Raw genomic sequence first — 24,171 nt, 5'->3', positions numbered from 1 at the left:
GAGGAGGTCCTACGTGATATATTTCGTTTTTCACAATCAAAGTACAACCAAAAAGTTATGGTCTAGTCATGTGTGTTATGATTCCTCCAAAATTTTAATCAGTTTGAGTAAATATTTAAAATTTGTATGTATTTAGCTCGATGCCCAAAATAAATATCACTATTTTTTTCTTGTTTAAATGGAGACACACAAAATAGTTTCTTACGGTTCTCACAACTCAGCTCCAAAGCGGTAAATTGTAAAAAAAAAAAAGACATATTTGAAGAAAAAAAATTTCTCCTGAAATGATGACTTTAATATGAAAATCATAATTTGCTGGTCTAGAGGAGGTCCTTGTGATATTTCGTTCACAATCAGAGTACGACCAAAAAATTATGGGCTAGTTGTGTGTGTTATGATTTCTCTAAAATTTTAATCAGTTTTAAGTAAATATTTAAAATTTGTATGTATTTTAGCGCAATGCCCAAAATAAATATTCTTAATTTTTCTTGTTTTTGATAAAAATTCAATCAAGCAAATGAATGAAAGTGAAGATGGCTTACTGACTCAAAGCGTAGCAGGGAGACCAAATGGATACCTAGTGAATGGAGTTATTTAATTAATTAATTAATTAATTAATTAATTGATTAATTAATTAAATCTAATTGACATAGTCCAGGATGCAAGCTCAGCTATTGGTGTGTTGGCCTAGTACAAAAATCTACCTCTGTCCCTACTCTTCTCACCAGTACTCTCCAAACTTTACCCCTGTAGGAGCCAAACATCGGCCACCTTTTCCATTAATGCAGTCCCTCATGGTACTGTAGGGTTTAAATTATACACAGAGGCCAAACATTCATTGTTTGTGGTAAACAAGCTTGTTATCACATGGTGTCTTGGTCACATGAATGTTACCTTTGTTAGTCACATACATTAATGTTGTGCTATCTCTATCTCTTGTGCTAACTCAGAATTGTTAGATCTAGCCACGCGAACGATACAAAAACTATCCGAAGTGACAAACATTTGACCACTTATCTTGTCTGATTTAGAAGCAATTATTTTTTTTGTAATTATTTTTCTCTTCCCTTTCCAGCGAAGAGAAGAAACCTAAAGAAGAATTCAAAGAAAGCAAAAAGGGTGTTTCCAGTACTGATAAACAGAAATTTGTCTTTGGACAAAACATGAATGCTAGGGTGACGGTAAGTTGTGAATCAATAGAGAAAATATTGACAGTGTATCTAGCAGATTGTTTTCGTTTAATGGGAGGGGTGGGGGGGTGGGGTGGGTGCGGCACTTTTCAAAAGTTACAGGAAGTTTAGTTTTATGCAATTGGGTTGTCTGAAGTACTGTTTGCTGTGTTTGCTAGAGTAACCACTGAAAGAATTTAAAATTAAATCCTTATGAATCTCAATTTTTCGCGTAATGCTTTTCGATCCATTAGTAATTGCAAATGTCCTCTTTTTGGTTTCGGGGGGGGGGGGGGGTGTTGTAATCCTTGTTCTAAGTTTCAACTGCTAAATTTCATTTCTTATCTTCTTTTCTCCCTTTTCCCAAAGAGCCCATCCAAGCAAGAAGGAGAGTTACAAATTGCCGGTCAATATGTGTTTGGACAGAATCTGTCTGATAGGGTCAAGGTAAGCTAGTCCCATATGGTTTGCAAACATACTAGAATGCTCAGTCCCACATATCACCTACAATAAGACACTGTGCCCAAGTCTCAACATGCTCGAAACGACCATTTTACAAGCAATTTAATTCATGTCCCCCACAGTAAACCACTGTATGTAAATACTGTATGTACGGGAGCTGTGAAAAAGAAAAAATGGGACTTGCCATCATTCCAAAGACTTAAGTTGTATGAAAATGCCTACATTGGTCATTAATAATTAAAATATATAATAATAAATGCAAATTTATATAGCGCCAATATCCAGAGGAAAAGCAATGCTCAGTGGTGCCAGTGCTCAGGGAAGGCAGTCAAAAATAGATCAGTTTTGAGTCTGTTTTTGAAAATGTTAACGTTGGGAGCCAACTTGATGTGCAGTGGAAGTGAGTTCCAATGAGTAGGAGCGGCATTAGAAAACAATCTTTGACCAAATGACTTTGAGGATCCGAGAGAGCGGGTGGTGATCATGCTACTCATGTATTCTGGTGCTAATCCATGCAGGGCTTTATATGTGAGCAGGAGGATCTTGAAGTTTCTATTACGTACTACCTACTATTCTGTTATGACTTTGAATATATATGTCTTTTACACTTCCTTGAGAATATCAAGCTTCTGAGATGCACCTACATGTATTTTGTTTTTGTTTTTAATCCTCTGATGGAATTCGGTACACAATAAGCCTGTACCTGCGTTGAGTGGTGGCCATTGTTTGCAGCACTATTGTTTGTTGTGTGTTAGATAAAGAAGAGAGAACAAGGTGGATTGTCTCTTTAATTGTAACATGAGGAATATTTGCAGCTCTTATCGTAAATTAGAAACGGTTTCTTTTCTTTCGAAGATCGATCAATTCATATGTATTTATGCCTTGAATATGTGAGATCTATTTCTCTCCTTTTCTCTTCGTTTAGAAGGAAGAAATTGAGCAGGACACGGAACAAATAGAGACAGGTGAGTCTCAGATGTATTATAAATTAGATTGTCCAACAAAATCTTGGCTGTTGAAAGCAAACAAACAAACATTGCCTAACAGGGCTGATTTGTAGTTAGTCGTCGTGTGCAGTCAGAGACGAAAAAGTTTCTGTTTGAGACAAACAAAGTTACCTTAGAAATTGTCCGACAGACCAAATTGCTGTAGAGAGTTAACTCTAGACGACAAACTTGACTGTGAATGCCAAAATGTATGAATTTAACACTTTCTTATGCAATCTTAGACTTGTTTCATTAACGAAATGTTTGATCAAGAGGAATGAATAATGGCGTAAGTACTAAGCCAACTGCATGTATGTTTTACACAACAGTAGTGTAAAACAACGGTAATGATATGGTGGTGCTCGTGGAAGTTGGAATAGCTTAAATGCATTGCTATCCATATCACCTTTTTCGGAGGTTTCTCTCCCAGAAGTCAAGTTATCTTTTAATCAATTGATTGGCTTATTTATGATCAATAACAAGCTGTATAAAATAATATTTTATAAAAATATTTAATATGTATACTCCTTTGTCTGTATAGACATTATCCTTTTCTGTTCAACGATGACTTTTTCTTGGACGTTTTCTCTCTTGCTTGCATTAATAAAATTTCTCTTTCTTCCCTCGATCTTTGATGAACAAAACAGAGCAAAGTGCAAAAAGTTTAGCTGAAAATGCAAAGGAACTAGAGAGTGCCAAAGAGAAAAGCCGAGTAAAGTTTGAAGAAGTTCAACTCTTTACTGGCGAAGAAGGGGAAGAAAACGTCCTACAGGTCGGCAGAGCTCGGTTACCGTTTAATATCTTTTAAAGGAGCAGGGATTTTTTTTTCTTTTCAAAAAGTCAAATTTGCTCCTCATGTGGAGAAGACTGAAGTTAATTATTACATTTAGCATTTTATCATTTCTATTATCAACAGTTTCATTGTTAATGGGTATGACTTGTTGCCACATAAATTGTCAGTTTAATGTCCTATTTGGCATTCCATACCTCTGTTCTCTGTGTATTCACTGGTTGGCCCAGTGCAGAAAATCATCTGTTCCAAGTTGACAAGCAGGCTTGGGTGGAGCGAGGCAGAGGTGTATGAATGTTACTAACTATTGACTTACTGTCACATTAGATTGGTCAGTACTTTATTGTCCCATTTGGCATTCCATAACAACACTCTCTCTTTATTGACTTGTAGGCCCAGTGCAAACTACATCTGTTCCAAGTCGACAAGCAGGCTTGGGTGGAGCGAGGCAGAGGTTTACTGAGGCTAAATGACAGAGTACCCAGCGATTACAATGAACAGATGGAATCTAGGATCAGTAAGTTCAGTTATTCTCTTCTCTTCTCCTTGAACTTTGAAACAGAGTCAGCCCAGAACTTTGGTGGGAAGATGCCATTTTCAATGCTGACCTTTGCAATTCCAAAGTTTATATTATTATTATTATTAGTAGTATTACGCCGTTATTTATATAGCGCATAATCCACAAGTTCTATGCGCTTTACAATTAACCCTGGTCATTGGTAACTTGTCACACCGACACACCCAAAGTGTGCACAATTAAAACAATCTCTCCTGGGGCACAACAGTGCACCACAGCCACGTGTCCCCTGGGGGACGACCCATAGGGTGCAGCCACAAACCGGCGCATGCAACTATATTTACAAGTGACCTCCCAAGTCCCCATTTATACACCTGGGTGAAGAGAGGCAATGGAGATAAAGTGCCTTGCCTAAGGACACAACGCAATGATCTGGCCAGGGCTCGAACCTTTAGATCACAAGTCCACTGCCTTAACCACTTGACCACAACGCCCTCCTATATTCTTTCAAACGATGGAATGACAGCTGGATGGCATGTAGCATATCAGGACTGCAAAAACAATGTACGTAGATGCAAGCAGCAGACATCAGGATTTCACCTTATAAACACAGGTCTCATTGCAGTACATACACCCAACAATGCTGTGACATTGATAGGACTTAGCACTGTGACTGTATATATCAGGGGTTCCCCAACTGGGGTGCATGAACCCCCAGGGGACGTGTGAGTCCATCCCAGGGGGTTCGTAAGACGTTTCTGAAAGTCAAAAATATATTTAAGTCATAAATATAATTTAGTAATGTACAAACTCTTTTCGCGTTCAATACGCATATGTTGCCATAGTAGTACCGTACCGTGTATGTGATAAATAACCGAATTATGAAACAGACACAGGCTGCATGACTTTGGTGAAGTTGGTGTACGCATTACAGTACGTCGTGAGCATAAAGATCTGATCTTGAAGTTTCCAAATAAATATTTGTTCATCTCATGTTTTTTTGCATTACAATATTACACTATGAACTTGATCTTTTACGAAGCACTGTTATGAGTATTATAGTATAATAATGACTCAGATCGTGTCTCGAAAAGTTGGAGGTTCCTGGACAACTCTGACATCCATAGGGGGTTCGTGGGGGGATAAATTTAGGGAAATCCCGGTATAGATACTGAATAGTAATCCTCTGTTGCCTCACTTGGTCTCCAGTATTACTAAGCAACCTTGGTTTTTCTTGTGCCTATCATATGTTCAATTGTAAAAAATTAACTTGGGCTGTTTCTTTTTCTTTGGTTTTTTGGCATGAGAAAACTGATCAATTTGCATTGAATTTTGTAGATTATTACATAAAACGTGTACCAGCTTCTACAGCAGTCATCTATTTTGTTAAATCATTTGATCCGAAACAAGAAAGGTGATATTGCAATCGGCCGAATGCAAAATTAAATCTGATTTTTTTTTTTTTAAATTTTTTTTTCTTTTCTGTTCACAGTCATGAGAGCGCAGGGAAGTCTACGAGTTCTTCTCAACGCTAAAATATGGTCGGAAATGATCGCAGAGAAAGTCAGCACGAAGAACATCCGAATCAGCGCTGTCGACGGGGACAGTGGCACGGTTAAAATATATTTAATTACGGTACGAGGTGTTCATTTCATATGTATACTGTTTAACATGGCATGGCATGGAAAATTACCATGATCATAGTGATATGTGCCTACTCCTTGCACAGCATTTATGAGGCGCGGTTAAAATATATTTAATTATAATATGAGGTGTTCATTTCATATGTTTACTGTTTAACATGGCATGAGCATGGCATGGAAAGTTACCATGATCATAGAGATATGTGCACACTCCTTGCAAAGCATTTATGAGGAGAGAGAAAAAGTGAAGTCTTTTTAAATTTTTGCCTACTATTGAAACCATCACAAAAATTTTTTAAAGTTTTATGTACAAAAATTAAAATATAGCTGTGCACTTGTTTCACAAATAAAAGTTATTTATTTACCTGTAGGAAATGAAGATACTTTTGTGTAGCATATGAAGCTATTTTTTTTTCATCAAATTAAGTTAATTTTAGCATTTTGCAATACAATACCTGATGGCATTGCTAAATAGAAAGTAACCCTTTTTGCTGTAAAATAAATAAATAACTAAATAAATAAAAGGTAACTTGGACTTGATTGCTTAGTTTGAAATATAAAAATTAGATAGTAAATTGCAACATCCTAAAAATTCATGAAAAAAATGCAAAATCTTGTCCCAGTTTCATATATTGCTGAAGTGAAGCATACATGTTGAGGTTCTTAGATATTAACTATAAATATAACATGATTTCAAGAGCACATCTTTTTTCGACTGCATTTAAACTTTTGTTACCATTTTATTTATTTATTTTCTTTCTTCTTTTCTTGTGTGTGTCTGTGTGTAGGCAGCACCTAATGATGCTGACCAGATATTTCAGGGCATAGACTACAGAATCCAGGCCTTGAAACATCGGGAGACCACCACCAAGATCAGCATGGACGAGGAATCGAACAAGGAAGAAGAACCGGATCAGGCGGAAGACTCTAGTAATACCGCCACCTGCGATTCCTACGAGGGCAACGAGGGCAACGAAGCAGAAATAAAGAGACAGACAGGTATCGAAATGTCCATATAGATAGAATCATTTAAATGAGGGCAGTATGGCACTTGTTGGCATCTACCTATATACAGGTATCGAAATGTCTTAATAGATAGAATCATTTAAATGAGGGCAGTATGGCACTTGTTGGCATCTACCTAAATACAGGTATCAAAATATCTTAATAGATAGAATCATTTAAATGAGGGCAGTATGGCACTTGTTGGCATCTACCTAAATACAGGTATCAAAATATCTTAATAGATAGAATCATTTAAATGAAGGCAGTATGGAACTTGTTGGCATCTACCTATATACAGGTATCAAAATATCTTAATAGATAGAATCATTTAAGTGAGGGCAGTATGGCACTTGTTGGCATCTACCTAAATACAGGTATCGAAATGTCTTAATAGATAGAATCATTTAAATGAGGGCAGTATGGCACTTGTTGGCATCTACCTATATACAGGTATCGAAATATCTTAATAGATAGAATCATTTAAATGAGGGCAGTATGGCACTTGTTGGCATCTACCTAAATACAGGTATCAAAATATCTTAATAGATAGAATCATTTAAATGAAGGCAGTATGGAACTTGTTGGCATCTACCTATATACAGGTATCAAAATATCTTAATAGATAGAATCATTTAAATGAGGGCAGTATGGCACTTGTTGGCATCTACCTATATACAGGTATCGAAATGTCTTAATAGATAGAATCATTTAAATGAGGGCAGTATGGCACTTGTTGGCATCTACCTAAAAACAGGTATCAAAATGTCTTAATAGATAGAATCATTTAAATGAGGGCAGTATGGCACTTGTTGGCATCTACCTAAAAACAGGTATCAAAATATCTTAATAGATAGAATCATTTAAATGAGGGCAGTATGGCACTTGTTGGCATCTACCTAAATACAGGTATCGAAATGTCTTAATAGATAGAATCATTTAAATGAGGGCAGTATGGCACTTGTTGGCATCTACCTAAAAACAGGTATCAAAATATCTTAATAGATAGAATCATTTAAATGAGGGCAGTATGGCACTTGTTGGCATCTACCTAAATACAGGTATCGAAATGTCTTAATAGATAGAATCATTTAAATGAGGGCAGTATGGCACTTGTTGGCATCTACCTAAAAACAGGTATCAAAATATCTTAATAGATAGAATCATTTAAATGAGGGCAGTATGAAACTTGTTGGCATCTACCTATATACAGGTATCAAAATGTCTTAATAGATAGAATCATTTAAATGAGGGCAGTATGGCACTTGCTGGCATCTACCTAAATACAGGTATCGAAATGTCTTAATAGATAGAATCATTTAAATGAGGGCAGTATGGCACTTGCTGGCATCTACCTAAATACAGGTATCGAAATGTCTTAATAGATAGAATCATTTAAATGAGGGCAGTATGAAACTTGTTGGCATCTACCTATATACAGGTATCGAAATGTCTTAATAGATAGAATCATTTAAATGAGGGCAGTATGGCACTTGTTGGCATCTACCTATATACAGGTATCGAAATGTCTTAATAGATAGAATCATTTAAATGAGGGCAGTATGGCACTTGTTGGCATCTACCTAAATACAGGTATCAAAATATATTAATAGATAGAATCATTTAAATGAGGGCAGTATGGCACTTGTTGGCATCTACCTAAATACAGGTATCGAAATGTCTTAATAGATAGAATCATTTAAATGAGGGCAGTATGAAACTTGTTGGCATCTACCTATATACAGGTATCGAAATGTCTTAATAGATAGAATCATTTAAATGAGGGCAGTATGGCACTTGTTGGCATCTACCTAAATACAGGTATCAAAATATATTAATAGATAGAATCATTTAAATGAGGGCAGTATGGCACTTGTTGGCATCTACCTATATACAGGTATCGAAATGTCTTAACAGATAGAATCATTTAAATACCAATATATATTAAGGAATACTTGGGGGGGTTGGGGGGAGAGGTGACAGTAGTCTGGTGTTTTACCTCCTCACAATCCCTAAATTGGCTGAATCAGAGGAGGACATATTAATTAGTTGGGGTTCTGCTTTTTAACATCTTTGTATGTACCTCCCCTTTAAAAAGCCAGACCATAATTTTTCTTTTCAGTTCAGTGCTGGTGAGTGTCAACTTTGTCTGTGTGTGTATCAATAGTTACCTTGACAACTCCAGTCCTTTGTTCACCCATCTCCTCCATTCGTTCGTTAATTCAGTCATTTCATTCGGGAATTGATTTTATTTTGTTCATGCCAGCTGGGAAGACTCAATCAGAAGACTCCAAAACCACAAGTACCACCGAGGTGACCTCAAGCTCCAAGGATACGTCGGACTAACACGATCAGCTTTGCCTTACGATAGCAAACCTCTCCACCCGTAACCGCAACCAGACCAACGGTACCCAGAGATGACCGTTGTGCTTCAGCAGTACTCAAAATACACATTACCACGAGAAACAATGGTCTGGTTATTAGTTGTATCATAGCTGTCGGGGTTTCTGTTAGATCGGTGGTTCGGTGATAGGTATGGAGATATTACAAACCACACTATAAACGCTGTTGATTAGTTTACAATGGTACAGTCTGTCAGCCAGTTTATATACATTACTAAACTGTACTGCAAGGAGTACAGTGGATTCCAGTCGTCTGTGAGTTTACTCTGTCCGAGATGTGATCTCTCCTTATCTCGTGTGGTACACTGAAGCTTGTGTCAGACATACAAAGGACTAAAGATACACTCTAGTACACCCCAGGAAGGAAAACAAGTCTCGTTCAAACAGTTCTGATCGATACACCAATAAGGATTGCCATATTTTTTTTTTTTTTAAGGGTGTAGTGATTGTAAAGAAATGAACGAATGACTTTGAGCTTCTATGGTGAGCTGCATGTAATTATTTTTCGAGCTGTTTCTTTAAAAAGATTTAACCAGTTTAAGCCATTCTTTTAGGATCTGTGTGTTGATTGATAGTGATGAAACATTGTGCACAGTAACTACCTTATGTCACTAGTTCCAAGAATGCACTTTCCATTCTCATTATGTGTGCAGTTTTAGATTTATAACTGTCTATGATTTGGGGGTGCATTGTATGATCTAAAGAAAATAACTTAAACGACATAATCTAGAGAATAGCAAATTAAAAGAAGAGGGATTTCATTTTGTCAACCTCAAAGATACTCAACATTAGAACTAGGATGACTTAAGTAGTAACTTGGGAGCTAGAAATACACACATACAGACCTGACAACATAAAGTAGGTCAGAGAGGGAGGGAGGGGGGAGGGGAGAGTTACACCCCGGGACCAGGGTCAATTAAGGGTCCTAAACTCCTGGGGAAATTTAGAACAATGACTTCACAATTTCATAATATCCCTAAATGGATGATGGCTTTATAAAGGGTTGGGGGGGGGGGGGGTGGGGGGCACAATGACATAATTGCTCCTGTGCACACATGACCCCCATCGGTGTGTTACAGTTCTCCTGTGACCTTGATGGGGGCCATTCAATATGGATAACTTGTACATCCTCCATTTGTGTATTGCAATAGTTTTCAGAGAACACATAACCAGTATAAGAGTGATAGAAATTTCTTTCATAATTTGTGTGTTTTATAATTCATGATATAAAACTTAACTGTTAAAGTGATTGAGACAGGTTCTTTCATTGAATCTGTCATCCTGTTATTTTAATGTGTAACCTTGTGCCTGACATATTTCTCAGTGGGGGATCTTCGACTTCTCTGTAGCTGTAATTGGTGTGAAAAGTCAACTGGCTTACAGCATAACTATTCTCATCAAGTCAACATATCTGTTGTGCTGTGCACTTGATAGCAAGTAATATATATTTTCTTATGAAAGGTTTTTAATTGTGTTCAACTTTAGTATTGACCCCAGAAGCTTAAAAAGTATTGAGAGGAGGAGTCCGGGGGGTGAAGTTGAGTGACTAGTTCATTGCTGTGATTTCTGGTGAATAAGTTATGGTCACTTGATTCTAATGTCTGTAATTTCTCCTATCAAAATCTTTATTTTGCCTGGTTGCTTCACAAATTTCAATTTGGATATCACCGGAATCCCAGTGGAAACTAGCCATAGTTTTGTGTCTTTTAGCATAAATGAGGCAATTAACTTGCTTGCATGAAGGTCGTCTTAAAAAAAAAAAACCATTTAACAATCTTGTAAGAAAGTGCAGAAACAGGTGTCCTGAAACCACAGTTGTAATGAGTCACGACTCCGGTCACTATATTTCAACAGTGAAGTGGCTCAAAGAAGTTTGTGAATTTTTTTTGCCCAGTAGAGATAATATAATGACTCCAGTCAGTAAGTCAACTCACTTCAGGAAAAATTCACAACTTGACTCGTTACAACTGTGTCAGAAACTCATTAGCATTTCATTTGAAACTTATTCAGAGAGGGTTCTCTACTTCAGGGTCAAAAAAAGTCAAAACACAGCATTCGACCTAAACTGTCTTGCAGTCTGAAAGACCATCAGCCACATTGTTTAATGTATAAAAGGCTATCATGATGCATTTACCATTAATTTCTCATTTATCTTTAAATATCCATTTTAGTCAACCTAATACACTTTTGGGTACTTTTTCCCCCCATTTTTTCCTATTTTTTTTATTATATATGAACAGGTTTTATGTAGTCTAGGACTGAAATTGCAGCATTTTTTTTATATGTATGAATAAGACCCATTTTTTGGGTTTCCTATTTTTAGTTCCCTTAGAAAGGGAAATGGCAGGAAAAGCAAGGAAATGAATCCTATGAAACTGTAATTATGTTTGATTTGTTTTATTGTACGTTGGACTTGGATATATTCCACCTCAAATAAAACTGTACGACTGACTAACCGAGATACTACTTATGGTTCCTTCTTATTTCTCGTAAACTGCAAAGCTCATGGAGGTCAAGCTTGGTCAAGAGCCACAATGATGATGGTGTTGGTGGTGGTCAATGAAGTCGAAGGTTTATAACTTGTACAGCTCACAGTCTCAAACAGGTTACGTCAGACCAAGTGATTTGCCTGTGGCACCGATACAACACTGAGACTTGTTTTATCTCAGCACAATAACAACTATGTCAAATCTTTGGCTATTGTGCTTAATACTAAATGGGGACCAGCAAATTTATAAGTGCATACTATTCCATCAACATCTATGACTTTTACTGTACAACCTTTGGTTTTAAATGTCTATTTACCAGTGGAACTGAATCAGACAGTCATACAACACAATACAGGACACAGCATTGCTAACAGATTCTGACAATCATTATGCCATGCTCATCATATCATGCAATACCTGGATGATATACATTTTAGATGCCATCTTGACTCCAGTATTGCTAATGGTTGGTTGGTGATGATAATATGATGTTATGCTCATTATATGACACCATACTTCAATGATATTTCAGATGCCATCTTGAATCCAGCATTGCTAACAGTGATTCAAATATTCCTTGCACCATGCTCATCATATAACACAATACTTGGAGAATACTTCAGGTGCCATCTTAACTCCACAATTACTAACAGTGATTCAGATATTCCTTGCACCATGCTCATATAACACAATACTTGGAGAATACTTCAGATGCCATCATAACTCCACAATTACTAACAGTGATACAGATATTCCTTGCACCATGCTCATATAACACAATACTTGGAGAATACTTCAGATGCCATCTTAACTCCACCATAACTAACAGTGATTAAGATATTCCTTGCACCATGCTCATCATATAACACAATACTTGGAGAATACTTCAGATGCCATCTTAACTCCACCATTGCTTACAGTGATTCAGATATTCCTTGCGCCATGCTCATCATATAACACAATACTTGGAGAATACTTCAGGTGCCATCTTAACTCCACAATTACTAACAGTGATTCAGATATTCCTTGCACCATGCTCATATAACACAATACTTGGAGAATACTTCAGATGCCATCATAACTCCACAATTACTAACAGTGATACAGATATTCCTTGCACCATGCTCATATAACACAATACTTGGAGAATACTTCAGATGCCATCTTAACTCCACCATAACTAACAGTGATTAAGATATTCCTTGCACCATGCTCATCATATAACACAATACTTGGAGAATACTTCAGATGCCATCTTAACTCCACCATTGCTTACAGTGATTCAGATATTCCTTGCGCCATGCTCATCATATAACACAATACTTGGAGAATACTTCAGGTGCCATCTTAACTCCACAATTACTAACAGTGATTCAGATATTCCTTGCACCATGCTCATATAACACAATACTTGGAGAATACTTCAGATGCCATCATAACTCCACAATTACTAACAGTGATACAGATATTCCTTGCACCATGCTCATATAACACAATACTTGGAGAATACTTCAGATGCCATCTTAACTCCACCATAACTAACAGTGATTAAGATATTCCTTGCACCATGCTCATCATATAACACAATACTTGGAGAATACTTCAGATGCCATCTTAACTCCACCATTGCTTACAGTGATTCAGATATTCCTTGCGCCATGCTCATCATATAACACAATACTTGGAGAATACTTCAGATGCCATCTTAACTCCACCATTGCTTACAGTGATTCAGATATTCCTTGCGCCATGCTCATATAACACAATACTTGGAGAATACTTCAGATGCCATCTTAACTCCACCATAACTAACAGTGATTAAGATATTCCTTGCACCATGCTCATCATATAACACAATACTTGGAGAATACTTCAGATGCCATCTTAACTCCACCATTGCTTACAGTGATTCAGATATTCCTTGCGCCATGCTCATCATATAACACAATACTTGGAGAATACTTCAGATGCCATCTTAACTCCACCATTGCTTACAGTGATTCAGATATTCCTTGCGCCATGCTCATCATATAACACAATACTTGGAGAATACTGCAGATGCCATCTTGACTCCACCATTGCTTACAGTGATTCAGATATTCCTTGCGCCATGCTCATCATATAACACAATACTTGGAGAATACTGCAGATGCCATCTTAACTCCACCATAACTAACAGTGATTCAGATATTCCTTGCACCATGCTCATATAACACAATACTTGGAGAATACTTCAGATGCCATCCTAACTCCAGTCTCTGGCAATACCTATTGTGACCATGATTATCATGGTGCTATGCTCATCACAAGTTCAAACATTGGATAACATTCCAGAGAATCAAGACGCCATCATCAGACTCCAGCATTGCTACGTCTTATCACACAACACTCGGATAACATTCCAGAAGTCATCTTAGCTCCAGCATGGTCATCTTACAGCACAATGCCTGTATATAATGTTTAAGATGCCATCTTAGCTCCAGTGTTGATAACAGTGGTTATGGCATCATGTCAAAATACTTGGATAACTTTCCAGATGCCATCCTTGCTTCGTCATTTTGCCCCGACGGCGACTGTCACTTCATATGACACAATACTTGGATAATATTTCGACAGCCATCTCTCTATTTTTGCTTTGTAAGTAGATGAGGGCTAAGTTATGGGCCACCTCCCTTTGTAAGTTGTAGATGTCATCGGCTACTGGTGGCTCCATCTCCAATGCTTTGTGGTAGTAGTGAACAGCAAGATGTGAAAGTCCTGTAGGTACGATAAGGTTCGAAGAAAAGGATTATTCAATATTGACATAACCATGTAAAGATGAGTTGTCCAAGGCAGAGTGGGAAGGGTGGGAGTATGGTTGACATAAGAGCAGGAAAGCCAAGAGGCTTACTGATTCCTTCCCACATATCTTCTTATACTACAATTGAATGATAACCTGCACACAAGGATCATGTATGTAGTAAAGGAGCATCCATATTCCAAGTACGAAGGTCACCCAAGCTTTACCTTTGCAGTTAGAGCTATGACAAGGTATTGCAGAATTTGACTAAATGGTGAACTCCAATGACCTTTGACCTCAATGAGTATCAATTTAGTTCTTCTACTTACTAAGTTAGATCCACACATCAAGCATGAAATTCATCTAAAATTTGACTTTGAAGTTAGTGATTTTGCAATGTTGTCTGCAGACCTTGAACTCTGGTGACCTCAAAAGCAAGTAACCTCTAAAATAAAAAACAGTTCTTTTGCCAAAATACAGAGTTTGAAGTTAATCCAAGCTTTTGAAGTTACCAAATTTACAAGACTAAGTTTACAGTGGTTAGTGCTCTGTAACTGAAAGAATAAGACACACTCTTTGTCTAAGGTTCAAATCCCAGAATGGGCACCTTTTATCTTCTGCTATTTTCCTCCTTTCATCTTCTAGTTTAAATATTAGAAACAAGCATTTATTTCTCAAGTTAATATTGCCCAGTGGTTAGTGCTCTGTAACTGAAAGAATAAGACAAACTCCTTGTCTAGGGTTCAAACCCCAGAGTGATTCATCTTTTATCTTCTGCTATTTTCTTCCTTTCATTCTGAAGCTTAAATATTAGAAACAAGCAATGTTTCTCAACAGTTACTGTGGCGCAGTTGGTAGTGCCCTGTAACTGAAAGAATAAGACAAACTCCTTGTCTAGGGTTCAAACCCCAGAGTGATTCATCTTTTATCTTCTGCACTTTTCCTTCTTCCATTCTGAACTTTAAATATTAGAAACAAGCATTATTTCTCAACAGTTACAGTGGCGCAGTTGGTAGTTCTCTGTAACTTAAAGAATAAGATAAACTCCTTGTCTAGGGTTCAAACCCCACGTTAGGCATCTTTTATCTTTAGCTATTTTACTCCTTTCATTCTGAAGTTTAAATATTAGAAACGAGCATTTTTTCTCAACAGTTACAGTGGCGCAGTTGGTAGCTCTCTGTAACTGAAAGAATAAGACAAACTCCTTGTCTAGGGTTCAAACCCCAGGTTAGGCATCTTTTATCTTTAGCTATTTTACTCCTTTCATTCTGAAGTTTAAATATTAGAAACGAGCATTATTTCTCAACAGTTACAGTGGCGCAGTTGGTAGTGCCCTGTAAATAGAGAGTCAGCCAAACTCCATGTCTCCGGTTCAAGCCCAGCTAGAGTCTTTTACTTTTCTGTTCTTTGGAATAAGTGGAAGTATAAAGATAAGAAACAAAGTTTATTAATTGGGAACCAAAATGGTGTAATGGGTAGTTCCGTGGGCAATGATTCATCGTTGGCTCGGTTCAAGCCCTGGGTGTGATTGCTGCAAAAGGAGATCGCCCCAAAAGGTGATCGCCGGTACCCCCTCCCCCCTGACAAGGTTCCAAAGCGGCCTGGGGTGATCGCCGGTACCCCCTCCCCCCTGACAAGGTTCCAAAGCGGCCTGGGGTGATCGCCGGTACCCCCTCCCCCCTGACAAGGTTCCAAAGCGGCCTGGGGTGATCGCCGGTACCCCCCTCCCCCTGACAAGGTCCCCAAGCGGAGAAAAAGTTTTTGGAAAAAAAAACTTCTAAGTCCAAACACTGGATCTTTAAATATTTGAAAAGCATCACAAATCAGTGTCCCACCTGATGGTCTACTGGTAGAGAATTTTTTGGGGCATCACAAGATCCCTGGTTCAATGCCAGCTTGTGATTTTCTTTTGCAAGTCATCTTGTAAAAGACATCCCTCCAATTAAAAAAAAAAATAACAGGACACTACTGGTTCTTTAAATCTTGTTTGCAGCATACACCAATAAAAAATAAAAATGTATGAAATAATAAAAATATATAAATACATTAAGAATAAAAAATATATAAAAAGAGACTAAAAAGCCCTGAAACATTCAATACATGCCTCATGCAGTATTCTTAACCATTCCTTAGTATTAAAGGGCAAGGAGTTGCTAGAGAAGGATAACAACAATTATTGCTTCAAATGATTTAATAATTGGTCAAATGATTGTCATACAAAGTTTAATCTTTTTTGTTCCAAATCCTTTCTTTGACAGGACTTTTCTCCACCCTACTTAACACCCTTCAACTATCTGTCCCAATCAAAACTATCCTCACAATATGTCAAAAGCATAGTAAAGATTATAGTAAAGATAGTAAACATGGTGAATTACCATGGACTTCTTTAAGCAAACTGCTGTGTTGTAACTTGAACACTCTTGAACATTTTGAAACAAAGGATTCACTCAACTGGTAGATTATTTTTTGAACCCAATGCAAATCTAACTTTAAAGGGCTTTTGATGTCAAAGACTCCTGAGCAAGGATAAACACAGTGAAAAATACACCACCAACCTGAGGGCTTTTTAAAAGAAAAAAACTGTGTACAGAAACTGAAACACTCCATGTCCACAAATGAATGATAATTAACATCATCACACATCTGAGAAGACTAACGAGTCTGAGCAAAATATATCAAAGCTTTATAGCGTGCCCTTAAGTGATACACAAGATACCAAACTTATTTTCTTCAAATTTTGAAGATACATGCAACATTTTGGATTATATTATGGCAAAGCGATGTCTTTGTGTGGTCTGCATGATGTACTCAGGAACAGATCCGGGATATAAGAACATTTTCAAGTAAGATATGCACAGTTTTACTATTGGAGTTATCATGTCTAACAAGGTTTTCAGACTTTGACCTTCAATGACCTGTGACCACCACAGACAAGCCTAGGGATCTTGAACCTAATAACACAGATCAACATACCCAAGTATAAAGTACAGCAAAGTTCTATCATTGGAGTTATCATGCTTAACAAAGATTTCAGACTTTAACCTCAGTTGACCTCAAATGACCTTTGACCACCACACAAAACAATAGGATTATTCTCCTCAATAAGGTAGATCCACAAACCATACATCAAGTAGATGCAATGTAAACTATGCACATTTTTACTTATGGAGTAATTGTGTTTGGAAAGTGTTCACACAGCCACCTCTGTTGACCTCCAATGACCTTCGACCTCCACAGAATGTGACAGCTGTCTTCTAAGCGATAAGGTGGATTCATATACCAAGTATCAAGTACATCCAAGCCTTCTATTGGAGTTCTCACGCTTACAAGATTCTTACACTTTGACCTCTGTTGACCTCAAATGACCTTTGACCTCTGTATACAAAAAACACTAGGAATCTCACATTCAATATGATGGATCAACATACCAAGTAAATGCAAGTCACTGTACTCTAAACTCTCTTATCACTGACAGTGTGTTTGCCGGGTTCGTTGAATCCAATGATTATTTACCATATCATAAGTTTAGCTCATTTTAATTCAAATCTGTATGAACATCAGACAAGGCATTTTTCCTGCCAGGAATATGATTCTTTTTGTATGAGATCTACCATTGCCTCCGTCCTTCAAATAACCACGTCGAAACAATCTCTTGTGGTGGATGTCAAAATACCTTTTGGAGCAAACCCACATTTAACTTATTCAGAAATTTCAAAAAGCCTTTAACTTTATCATCATAAATTGTCCAATTTGTTTTTTTTATTATCTTTAGAACCTTGACTAGATCAATGCAAAAATAGAACATACTTTCCACAAAATACGCACTTCACTTTAACCACGGGTGGGTTTCTCTATTTTTGTTTCCTCAAGATGATGAACCTTTATTGAGTATGACTCGTGATCCAAGGATTGCTGGTTCGATCCCTGCCTAGTTCATTACGTTGCGTCCATGGGCAAGATGCTTTATCTCACTTGCCTCTCTCCACCCAGGGGTTAAATGGGTACCTGTAAGGTAACTTGTCATTGGGCGCAGCATATAACTGCTGCCGCCTTGAGGGATTGTCTCTGGGACAGGTTATCATTGAGCAGGGGTAAAATATCTTTTAAGCGCTGTGATATGGTTTACCATGAATAGCAAAGTTAAATGCCTAATATTATGAAGAATTTGATATAAATATTTCGGCTTTGATATGTAAGTTGCAGACATTTTTGGATTAAAACAAAAGCTATCGATTTACCAACTCCGTGCAAGGCCCGACCAATGTTGTAATACGTCTCCTGACAAGCTCCTCGGTATTTCTCATATCTCTTCATAAATGCAAAGCCCTGAAGAATGAAATCAAGAAACTTTCTCAGACTAGATATAGCATTCAATTTCAAAGGTTAATAAATCCAATCCATTGGAAAGCTTTACAACTGCTTAATGTGATATGTTACCATAACTAGACCCTTCTAACAGAATCATCAAAATAGTTAATCTTCATTTACTCATGCTAGATATAACAGTGAAATTCCGAAGGTGTATTAATAAGTCGGATCCATTGGAAGGCTTTAACACTTCTTAATGTGATATGTTACCATAACTAGACCCTTCCAACAGAATCATCAAGATAGTTAAAATTCACTTAAGGCTTTAAAACTACCTAATGTGATATGTTACCATAACTAGACCCTTCTAACAGAATCATCAAAATAGTTAACCTTCATTTACTCATGCTAGATATAACAGTGAAATTCCGAAGGTGTATTAATAAGTCGGATCCATTGGAAGGCTTTAACACTTCTTAATGTGATATGTTACCATAACTAGACCCTTCCAACAGAATCATCAAGATAGTTAAAATTCACTTAAGGCATTAAAACTACCTAATGTGATATGTTACCATAACTAGACCCTTCTAACAGAATCATCAAAATAGTTAACCTTCATTTACTCATGCTAGATATAACAGTGAAATTCCAAAGGTGTATTAATAAGTCGGATCCATTGGAAGGCTTTAAAACTTCTTAATGTGATATGTTACCATAACTGGACCCTTCCAACAGAATCATCAAGATAGATAAAATTCACTTTAAGGCTTTAAAGGCTTTAAAACTACCTAATGTGATATGTAACCATAACTAGACCCTTCCAACAGAATCATCAAGATATTTAATCATCATTTACTCATACTAAATATATCATTGAAACTCCAAAGGTGTATTTATAAGTCAGATCCATTGGAAGGTTTAAAACTGCTTAATGTGATATGTTACCATAACTGGACCCTTCCAACAGAATCATCAAGATAGATAAAATTCACTTTAAGGCTTTAAAGGCTTTAAAACTACCTAATGTGATATGTAACCATAACTAGACCCTTCCAACAGAATCATCAAGATATTTAATCATCATTTACTCATACTAAATATATCATTGAAACTCCAAAGGTGTATTTATAAGTCAGATCCATTGGAAGGCTTTACAACTTCTCAATGTGATATGTTACCATAACTAGACCTTCCAACAGAATCATCAAGATAGTTAATCTTCATTTACTTCAACAATTTCTGTTTTGACCTGAACAGGCAGGAGGATGGGGTTGGGGGGGGGGGTTAAGGGGTAGATAATAATATGGTTTATAGGGGGGCATGAGTATTTAGTTGTTGTTTCCTTGGTCAACTTATAATTATTTTATGAAAAGAGTTCTTCACTAAAAGCTTGATTGATGCCGAGCAAGGAAATTTTTGTAAAAGAGCTGACCTTATTGAGCTTACTAGAGCAACAAATAACCCTGTAGAGGCAGCCAGATGACAGATAAAACTTACCTGTAGTATGACGGAATGTCTCTTGTCGATAAACTTTTGGTTGGCAAGATGGAAGAAACAGAGACCAATACAGAAGTTTGGGTAAGGTGCCTCCACATTCTGTCTTAAAGCTATCACAAATTCACCTGAATGGAAGAATATCAAAGATTACCTTCATGAAACAGGTGCACCTGAAAAACTACCATGTTACCTTTCACTGTCAACAGGATAAACGACTAGTGAAGAACAATTATAGCATGCAAGGTGAAAGTATAGTTTAGTTTAGTAGACGAAAAAAGGATCAAGAGGGACACTCAAGTCCCCATCAAGGACCCTATAGGAGAAAAAAAAATGAAGACACAAACACTCAGACCCGATTACAATGCTTAAAGTGCTTGTCCAAAGCATTCTTAAACCCATTGACACTACTTGCAAGTACAACTTTCTCAGGCAAACCGTTCCACTCATTTACGACCCTATTAGAAAAAATGTTATGCCCGATATTAATCCTACTTTGTGACTTTTGGAGTTTGAGACAATGACCTCTGGTACAACTACTATTAGCAAACATGAGAAAGTCGGTAAAGGATAAATTGTCAAAACCATACACAATCTTGAAAACCTGAATCAAGTCCCCACGTAACCTCCTAAGCTCACAGACTAATTTAATAGTACACTAAAAGCAAGACTTCCCTTCAAGAATAGTTCGGACGTTCTCCATACTGTCCTCACACTGGTTGAAAAAACTTGTACTTTTTTGACCCACTCTTGTGACCAACTCTTTATACCCTAATCTATTGAAAGTGTTTTCACAGATTGGTAGGAAAATAGCTTACTAAGTAAAGGTGAGTGAGCCTAATCAAATTGATTACTTATTGGCATGTAGCAATAATAATAATTTTTTAGGTTAAGGCTTGACTTTTTATAACGAGTCATTAAGAAGTCACAATACTATATATTTAGTGATGCCAAATGTATGTAGGTAAATAGTCTGAAATTATTGTTACAATTTAATGGCTAGGATGGTTTCTTTTGGAAGTAGAACCCCAGTGATAGAGGCCCTGGAAACAATCTGGGCTGTCTGGACAAAGTGATTCTGTGACGTCATCACAGCATTTGTATAAATAAAATTTCGGAGGCTTGTGGTAAGTTTGGAATGTCACTTTCTCTCAACTTGTATATCAGATATGTATATATTTATGCTTTGGTGAGGTGTTGTTTTGTAATTTTCAGGTTATCTGTCATTAATGTGGAAAACATCTGGCCAATTCGTTTCATGAAAAATATTTCAACTGAAAGATTGTGAAAAAATTTGCCAAGAAAATATGACGTAAGGATTGAGTAGAAGTAAGAGCTTTGTTGAATACCTAGAGCATGCTTGTAACTGCCTCGAACCATAGCATTGCATCCATTCAAGTAACAGAAGGCAAAGTTATCTGGAAAAATCTGGAGTGAAACAAAGAAAAGTAAATAGTGTATTAGACAAAACCATTCTACAGCAAAGTAAAACAAATTAGCAACATAATTTACTATGCAACTGGTACATTGATAGCCCTTATAGCCACCCTCCACCCCCCTCACCCTTTAGTGATGTAATAAATTTCCTGGTTACACCACTCGGAGTTAAGAAATAGGGCAACTTCTTGTCAGCTGCAAACAGAAGTTTAAGACTTTGTCAGCAAATTGTTTCTTCACTGCTGATAGATATATATGCTCAGTAAACTTCAGAAAAACATTTTGTGGCTCAATTTTTTATATTTTTTTTATTACATGCAGGAGAAGAAAGGACTCCTACAGATAAAATAAGGAGTATCTCTTGTGCACGAGTTAATGATGATGGTTCAATGTATTTTAACAAGCTCTTGGTGTCTGGGTGGGAGTGGGAAAGGAGTTTAGAATGGAATATGGGACAAAATCTTTAATTTTATTGCTAGTTCAGAGGTTAAAGAGGTTTGGTGGTTATTTGTCTCCTAACTTTAGCTACTGTCACTGCCAATTGGAGAAAAATCAAGATTGACATTTTCAGCTTCAGTTTTCTCAGATGACTGGAAACTTGAAACCCTGGTTGAAACCTGTGATTATCTCTCGCAACTCACAGGAACTTTTCCATGAAAACATGTGATTGTGAAACACATTGATGCAGATTTGCCCATTTTCACAGTTTGTGACACTTTACCACAGGGTTTTCCTCTGATAAGTGTAAAAACACCATAACACAGGTTTTAACACAGGAATCTGTGACAACCTATACGTGAGAAAATGTGTGAACTATAGACCCAGGCAACAAAGGGGTTTGTGTATTTGTGTCAGATTGGATTGTCTTAGGTGTACAAGATAAAGAAACACATATTTTTCACTTTGTTACATTTATCCAAACTCCACAGGTTTCAACTCATTTTCACCAAGCTTGTTGAAAAAAATAATCCACAATGTACAGAAGTCTCCGCATAGATTAATGGTTAAATATATTGAATCAGACATCATGATCTGAACTTTCTTTACCTTAATGGTCATTCTCAGGCAATAACGGTAGTGTTTACGCTCGTTAGACAAATTGGTGACTAAACTAAAGAAATTCATGAAACGATTGTTGTCAGCATACTGCAAAAGACAGAATAATAAAAACAAATTACCATAAAATCAAGAACTTTAGACAATTTCAAAGTGTCTTCTTGCTAATAAATAATGACCTATCTAAGATTAACCATAAACACAAGATTATTGAGAAAAATTAGTGTCTAAACATACTATGTGAGAAATCTCTGAAATATCTGATTGTCAATGTTTTGCAATTGACAGAAATGAAAGAGAAATGGCAAAGAATATGCTGAAATGTTTTAAATCAGTACAACCGTAAGAAATGTTAGAGAAAATTAAGCAAGCATTAATTTTAATTTTTTATAAATTATTTTTAATTTATGCTCATCATTTATCTCATCAGAAAAACAATCCTCTGCAACTTATACACAATGAAGAATCCATTACAAAGTCCTAGCCAAAAACATAAAATAATAAAGTTCAAGAAATGCTTTTACAGAAACTAACACAAACAAAACGAGGGTACCTTTTTCGTCATATTTCGCAAGACACTGTAACAGGCTCTATATTCTCCATTAAAGAACTGCGACAACACCAGCAGAAATTCCAGATTCTGTCAACAAAACAAGAAAAATCAGACACCATTTTCTGACATACGTTTGTCAAATTGAAAAACAATGACTTTTCAATTTGTGCATTTCTGTCTGTGCAGATGAGTGCATTTCTGTCAGTATCAACTGGCTGAGAAGTTTTCAATTTTTGTATATCTATAATTTGCACCATTAAAATCTCTTCAACTCTTGTATGGTACAGATAAGCCAGGACGACCTAAGATGTGGTCTGAGGCTGTCAAACCTTCTCACTCATTAAAATGTGTCCCATATCTTCTATTTTTATTTAGGTTTTGCTGCCTCTTCATCTGTCTTTACATTGTTTTGCATCTGCCAACAGAGGGTACACTGATACAACCCTACCAACCCTCGTACCCCATCCTCATCTGTGCTTGGGTCAAAATTACTATCAACACTACCAGTTGCTCTAATAGTGTTGGGGGGGGGGGAGCAAAATTAAACTGTGAAATTTTGTAGCTAATTTGTGGGTCTCAACACTACAGGACATTTCCACTCTGAAAATATTACTAATTTTTATTCAAAATATGAGATCTACATGAACACAGTTATATTGTGTCCTATCAAAAGTATATACACAGTATATAGGGATGTGCCCAGGATTTCCTGAGTGCCGGGTATACTGATCTCCGTCCTGGGGGAGGGGTCTAAGGGGGAGGGGGTGTTTCCATTTTTGCAGGTGCTCAGATGCCAAATGCTGGCACTTGTGTAGCATTTACAAATACACTGGTTTTGCTAACAATTTACATTTTTAAATTTTTTGTGTGAAATATATTGTTAGGAATGTCGGGATTTTAGATGAAAATAGTGCTGGGCGGGGCCGCCCAGTGCCGCCCAGCGTGGGCACATCCCTGAGTATATAGTTCATGTTTACATTTTCAGTTATTCAGTAAAAAAGACATTGTTTATGTTGACCAATGGCTGAATGAAACCATTGCCCTGACATTATGAGGGCCCACAAGCCACGTTGATAGGTTC

The 24,171-nt window shown here is 36.9% G+C and overlaps 2 protein-coding genes across 6 annotated transcripts in view; one reads left to right on the top strand and one right to left on the bottom strand.

Moving 5' to 3' along the window:
* LOC139973730 (ran-binding protein 3-like) overlaps positions 1–11,428 on the top strand; it is a 17,428-nt gene extending 6,000 nt beyond the window's left edge. For 4 of the 5 annotated variants that reach the window (XM_071980583.1, XM_071980585.1, XM_071980600.1 and 1 more), the window contains exons 8-15: positions 1,076–1,181; positions 1,539–1,616; positions 2,557–2,596; positions 3,265–3,389; positions 3,801–3,924; positions 5,417–5,559; positions 6,356–6,566; positions 8,836–11,428. In XM_071980583.1, coding sequence (XP_071836684.1) covers positions 1,076–1,181; positions 1,539–1,616; positions 2,557–2,596; positions 3,265–3,389; positions 3,801–3,924; positions 5,417–5,559; positions 6,356–6,566; positions 8,836–8,915 — 907 coding nt within the window. In that variant the 3' untranslated portion in view covers positions 8,916–11,428. The other variant, XM_071980609.1, reaches the window with a different exon arrangement.
* Positions 10,738–24,171, bottom strand: part of LOC139973670 (general transcription factor 3C polypeptide 3-like) — a 26,620-nt gene continuing 13,186 nt past the window's right edge. The window contains exons 15-20 of the mRNA XM_071980499.1: positions 23,091–23,177; positions 22,529–22,627; positions 21,394–21,472; positions 20,048–20,172; positions 18,478–18,565; positions 10,738–14,217 (exon numbers count right to left, since the gene is read on the bottom strand). Coding sequence (XP_071836600.1) covers positions 14,042–14,217; positions 18,478–18,565; positions 20,048–20,172; positions 21,394–21,472; positions 22,529–22,627; positions 23,091–23,177 — 654 coding nt within the window. The 3' untranslated portion in view covers positions 10,738–14,041. The remainder of the gene's footprint in view (positions 14,218–18,477; positions 18,566–20,047; positions 20,173–21,393; positions 21,473–22,528; positions 22,628–23,090; positions 23,178–24,171) is intronic.

This window comes from Apostichopus japonicus, chromosome 2 (genome assembly GCF_037975245.1).
Source record: "Apostichopus japonicus isolate 1M-3 chromosome 2, ASM3797524v1, whole genome shotgun sequence".
In the NCBI taxonomy this organism is placed as follows: domain Eukaryota; kingdom Metazoa; phylum Echinodermata; class Holothuroidea; order Aspidochirotida; family Stichopodidae; genus Apostichopus; species Apostichopus japonicus.
The sequence above is the reverse complement of the archived record's forward strand: the minus strand, read 5'-3'. Positions and strand labels throughout refer to the sequence as shown.